At 41.6% G+C, this 5,861-nt stretch overlaps 1 protein-coding gene across 1 annotated transcript in view; it reads right to left on the reverse strand.

The window, feature by feature from the left end:
* Window positions 1-635: 635 nt before the first annotated feature.
* Window positions 636-5,861, reverse strand: part of NWD2 (NACHT and WD repeat domain containing 2) — a 61,208-nt gene continuing 55,982 nt past the window's right edge. The window contains exon 7 of the mRNA XM_009321399.1: window positions 636-4,571. Coding sequence (XP_009319674.1) covers window positions 636-4,571 — 3,936 coding nt within the window. The remainder of the gene's footprint in view (window positions 4,572-5,861) is intronic.

Here is a 5,861-nt window from a genome sequence, read left to right on the forward strand (position 1 = left end):
TTGAGGTGAACAAATACTTATCAGCTCAAATGTCGACATGTTTGCAGCTGACTGGCACCTACTCCTTTCAACCCAAAGATTAATCCCAATTAAAAAAAAAGTAGGTATTTTTTAAATGATGATGGAATGTATCAAGTGTTCCAGGTTGGCAGGTGACATCTTGTCATTGCACCATCAAGCAGAAAAACACATTTTTGCAAGTGGGTATAAAGTTGGCTGTTAGCTATAGACCCATCTAGGCGACTTGGTATATAAAATAGTGGTCTGACTCTTCTCACGATCATGTGGAGCTTTAGTTCTAGTTAAAACAGTTTGTCAATCCCAGATAAGACCACCTAATTCCTGTAATAGCATAACAATTTTGACAGTATTGCTAGAAATTTTTAATCAAGGCCCTGGTGAAATCCTGGACTGAACCTTGTATTCCGAAATTTAAAAAACCCTGCAGCCCATTTGCTTTATGTTTGCTTTTTTTGTTTACATAAATGTAAGAATATTTGTCGAGGAAAAAACAGCTGGTCTGCCCTCTGCTGTTTTTGTCTGTCTTCCAAGAAATGCACTGATTTTTACGTGAATTCAGAAGACAAATCTATGCATGTATACTATTATTCAGATAAGCCAGCCCAGACGGTTACTCAGTTGTCAGCAGCAAAACTGTGTCCTCTGCAATCTATGGCTGAGCACACTTTCTCATAGCAATAGTTGTGTTTTTTGGTTGGTGTTGCTTCACTCACCTCAGGCTCTGTAACTGTAATGGGACTATCCCTTGCAAATACTTCCGTTGATTCCCTCCAAATGCAGTCTGCAGTCACTTTGAAGCTGTAATTGTGACATTTTGGCCTAATCACTTGTGTTGTGTTGTTGAAAATCTGACGGCTGTTTGAAGTAGCAATTTTGATTTTCAGTGCAGCGTCAACTCGATCCACTACAGTGTAAGTACCTATACTTCCGTCATCAAATCCAATAATAATATTTAAATGTCTCTGTGAGAGTGCAAGAAAGGTGGGAGTTTTATAAAGAGAACAGGCACCTATGTTTTTGCCATCTGCTAGCCTCATTACTATTAAACTAGAGACCGCACCATTGTCGTCATCTTCTTCACTGCGAAAACAGATGTACACAAGATAGCGGCCATCCCGAGACAGCCTCTGCCGCCAGATGACACCTGGAGCGTGAACCACACGAAGTTTTCCACTGTATAAATCAAGCACATTGATGTTCTCATCACCGCGGGTTATAATTCCTAGCTTCCCATTTGGGGATATTTCAAAGTCTTCCAAATTTCTTAAGAAATTGGTAGGCAATTGCACGCGTCTGCAGATGACTTCCTCTGTTAGGCTCCAGATGTTCACAGTTTCAGTAGATGTTATAAATACTATAATATCTGGGCAGTCTGGTATGAGCTTAATATCCACAATGCTTGCACCATCATCACAGGAAAACTTCTTGGTTATACTGCCTGTCCAGAGACTCACTGCCAACACTTTATTCTTCGCCATTCCGACTACGAATGTATTTGCAGTTGTTATAAATGCATTCTGTAAGGCAACTAAAATATTGCAAACCCTATGTCCTGTAGCCAGTCGCCAAACTCTGGATGCATTTTGCTCACAGAGAGAGACTACAAATTGATCGTTATGAGTAATCATTAGCTCTGAGATTTTTTGTCCATTAATGCGAAAGATATTTTCTCCACTAACAGTGTGCCATACGTACTGGCTGCATTTATCGTCTGATGTAACCATTATCTCTCCAGAAGAGGTCAGCACACAGTTTTCAACAATACCTTCGTGCTTGAACACGGCTTCAATAAATCCAGTGCTGAAGTTCCACTTATGGACAGAATCTGATCCATCCAATGTGTATATTAATTCACCTCTGGCTGGCAACACCAGTCTTTGGATAGGCTTGCCAGATTTGTCAATATTGGACATAGCAGTTATGATGTCTATATCCCAAATAGAAAGGACACCACTGGTGGATAAGGATAGCAGCATGTTATGATGATTTGATTTAATTAGCCTGACTATAGTTCCTGAGATTTCCTGTAAGCTTGCCATACACTGTCCCGTATCTCTTCTCCAAACAAAAATGGCTGAGGTATTTTCCATTGAAGCAATTATACAGTTGCCATTTTTGGACAACACGGCAGATATAAAGCGCTCATTGTGTTTAGCTCTAAACTTTTCAGCCACCTTCCACACACGAGTGTCAAGAAGTTCAATGCTGAGAGCCTTACAAATTAAAATTGCACTTTGGTCTTCAGAAAGCTCTATGCTGACAACTTCACTGTCTTCTCTCTTGCAGTCGAAGTCATCCGTAAGCTGGGGATTCGCGATTTCCTCCGTATTCCAAACAGAGAGGCTACCCTCGTTGTCCACCATCACCATTTCTTGGGCTGTGTCCAGAATGAGAAGGAATTTCACAAATCCACCAGAAAATTCAGAGGTCACAGTGGCCAGCTTCTCTCCGCTGCCCAAGTGAAAAATGGTCGCGGTGTTCAAATACTGTCCGCAGAACGCATAAACTCCATCTGGAGAACACTGCACACAGGTCACTTCGTACCAGCAGTGGAAGTGATAGAGAGGCCAACCGTAAAGCAGATCTATTACGGTAACGTCTTTGCTGGCCTCCAGCCAAGCAAGCGCATGGTTGACTGATAACGTAAATCCATTTATAAAACTGGAGCCCCCCCCAATTCCACAATGTTTTGACCCCTTAATTTCCACCTCAGACAGAAGACAGGAATTTACGTTATCGTATATCAAAAGAGTGTTTTTTGTTGTAGCCACTACAAGATACTTTTCATCACTAGTAAGCTTCATCCCTAAGATAACAGATGGAGCTGTTGTAATCTGCCTTAGTAACTGGCGGGTCTCTACATCCCAAGTGCTGATGGAGCCATTTTCTAAAGCAGCAATAATTGTGCTGGGATTAAAAGTAGGCAAAATGTCAGTGACGTGCATGCAGCTGGATGACAGTGGCAGGCGCTCGGGGCTGTAAGTCACATCCATGGAGGAATGCAAAGGGACGATAGAGCAGTACTTGGGTCCGTCCTTGTCACATTCTAAGAGGAGATGTCTGAGTTTGGGCAATGAACTTACTACTGGGAGAAGCCTCTGCTGCAATTCAGCAGAGAGCGAACCTGGGTATTTTACTACTTTGAACTTTATACTGCGGAGGGTACTGGCCAGAAATTTCAGCTCCTTTTCTTGAGAGTAGGTGTAAGCCAGTTCTATGTCAGAAAGTGCTTTATCAAACTGCCCTATTCTAATCATGGTGTACAGCCAGCTGAAGTTCATAATGACTCCATACAGAAGATCATCTGTTCTTCCACATCTTGTCAAGTGATGAATAAGCTCTGTCATTTTTCTGTGATTGATAAAAAAGATATCAGGCTCTAATGGATTACACTGAAAGACCCACGGCTGATCAGGTGCCTGCCTGTCAAAAGCAGCCTGATCCATGCAGTGCTTTTCATCCCCGTTCAGGCCTCTACTGTCATGGTCAGGACAACCATTCAGATATTGGTCATTGCTGTAAAAAGGTTTTCTTCGTCCACCTGACCAAACACCAAGGAAATAGTCTGCCATGACTGTGTGCATTTCATGTAAATCTTCTTCACTGTGCAGGTACAATTTCTGGGCAATTAGTTGCAAGTGCCTATTTGCCCAAAGAAGCAGCGTTACATTTTTCACCTGTCGCTCTATCAAGTACCCCTGTAAGCCCTCCTTTAGCCTTGCAATGTATATATATGGAATTCTCAGTGGGTTACTTTCTCTGACACTCTCATTCAGTTCATACATAACACTGTTGTCAAGGGCTAAAATATCTTCCAGTTCCATTTCACTCAGGCCAGATTTGGACATAGTGATGTAGCCAAGTGCTCTTGACAATAGTCTCGATCCACACTTGTTTTCCAGTGACCAAAACAACTGCTCTATGCTTTCATGGACAGTGACACAGAGGGAGGATTCATCCACATCTTTGTGAGATCTCCAGTTCCTGACCTCTCTGAAGGTTAAGTTCACAAACATAGGCAGTGTGCATTTGGAGAATGCTTCATTGACGTAGATTTGTTGCCCTGATGTTACCTTTCTTTTAACTCGCAGCAGCTGATGTTTCAGTACTTGGCTACACATCTTTCTGTCCCGTGCAGTCAATTCGATGTAGTTGTCTTCTTCATGAATAAGGCACCTCAGTTTTTGCAGGATCCCATGCTTGTTTGGCAGTGTTGACAAAATTATCCGTACTGAACGGGGAAGGTGAATGGGAAGCCACCAGAGCTTCCTACCATCATCACTATCTGTTAGCTGTTCTAGGGCATCGAATATTATCACCAGTGGCCGGTGGAATGAAGACTCATTCAAGAGATTGATGAACAAGTCCCGAAGGTCATGAATCTTTTTTGGGTAACTTTGTACGAGGCAACGATAGTTGACTGCTAATTGTTCACAAATGCTTTGAAGTATATTCTTCAGATCTGTACTTGTTTCAGTGGATCCCAAAAATCTTATAACTACTACAGGGTCAGAATCTGGTCCCATCTCTTCTTGCAGCCAGGAATAGGACTAGAATATAGAGCATAATTTAGTTAAATGAAGCACAGTAACAGAGTTTATAAACAGTGATTGCCTATATATAAATATACGTTTTTAAATGTTACTGGTTGAATGGAAATGCTTTCACTGGCAGAGTTCAAGGCTGGTTTGATTTATGGGCACTGAATGAAATTCATATCGTATGTCATCTTTGTTTAGCACAGGTAATATCCCAAAACACTAAGACCCAGATCCACAAAAAGGCTTACGTCTAAAGGGACATGAGTAGAATGTAGTCCATAAATCCCAGGGTACTCTTTGCAAAATCTGTGTCTCACTTCTGAAAGTCAGTAAGTAGATTTTCTTATTAATAAGCTTCCTTAGACACTAAGCAATGTCATCCTTGGCCAGGCAGACCAGCTTGCCACCTAAACTTGTTTAACATTGATTCCCAGCTGCATAGAAATGCATGCCCTCATGGTTTTGGAGGACAGGGATCAGAGTACAGATTGCCCTTTAGTAGCAGGTTACCTTAATTCCTGGACCACAGAAGTACGCCCTGTCTTGGTGTGCCTGTGACTTTTGCTCTTACACGCTGCCACAAGGGGTAAAAAGTATCATCTCTTGCTCTTTTTTTGGTTAGCATACTCTAAGCAAGTGAGGAATGTGGCTTTAAATCCTCTCAGTCCGTGCAGGCTAACACACTCAGTTCTCTTACTTGCTAAGTCTTTTCACCTCACTTCAAGTTATTACAGAATATTGTAAAATAAAAGCGTAACCAGAGCCTCTAGGTTGACTTACGTACTCAGATCTGAAATGAGATCTTGAGTTGCAAATCCCAATCTCATATACACAACTAACGTGACTCTACAAGAAGTCACATTTGGGAAAGATATGGGATTTTAAACATTATTGTTCCCTTCTCCATTTCCTTCTGGGTGATACGGCTGTTTCATAGCCCACTGTGCTAAATTCTCTGAGCAACCTGCAGGGAACTCAAAGTTGTGACTCCCAGCTGGAGAATTAGGCATAGAGATGCCAGCTTGGTCTTTTTCTGCATCTGGTCCTGCCTTGCACAAAGTGTTTCACTCATCTCCCTGTAGTACTCAGCTCAATGCCTTAAACAGCATATGTCAGATAAATGTGTACAGGTATTTTTGCAGGTTATTACAGATAGATTTATAGCAAGTGTATTTGTAGCAAGTGTATCAGACTAATTCCGGAATAATTTCTGATGAGAACATAAGATGGCATGACTTGGAAAGACATGTTGTATTTGTGAATAAGACTAAAAACAGCATATGATGTTTAAATGGTTCC

Source organism: Pygoscelis adeliae, unplaced genomic scaffold, assembly GCF_000699105.1.
Source record: "Pygoscelis adeliae isolate BGI_AS28 unplaced genomic scaffold, ASM69910v1 Scaffold133, whole genome shotgun sequence".
Taxonomy (NCBI): Eukaryota; Metazoa; Chordata; class Aves; order Sphenisciformes; family Spheniscidae; genus Pygoscelis; species Pygoscelis adeliae.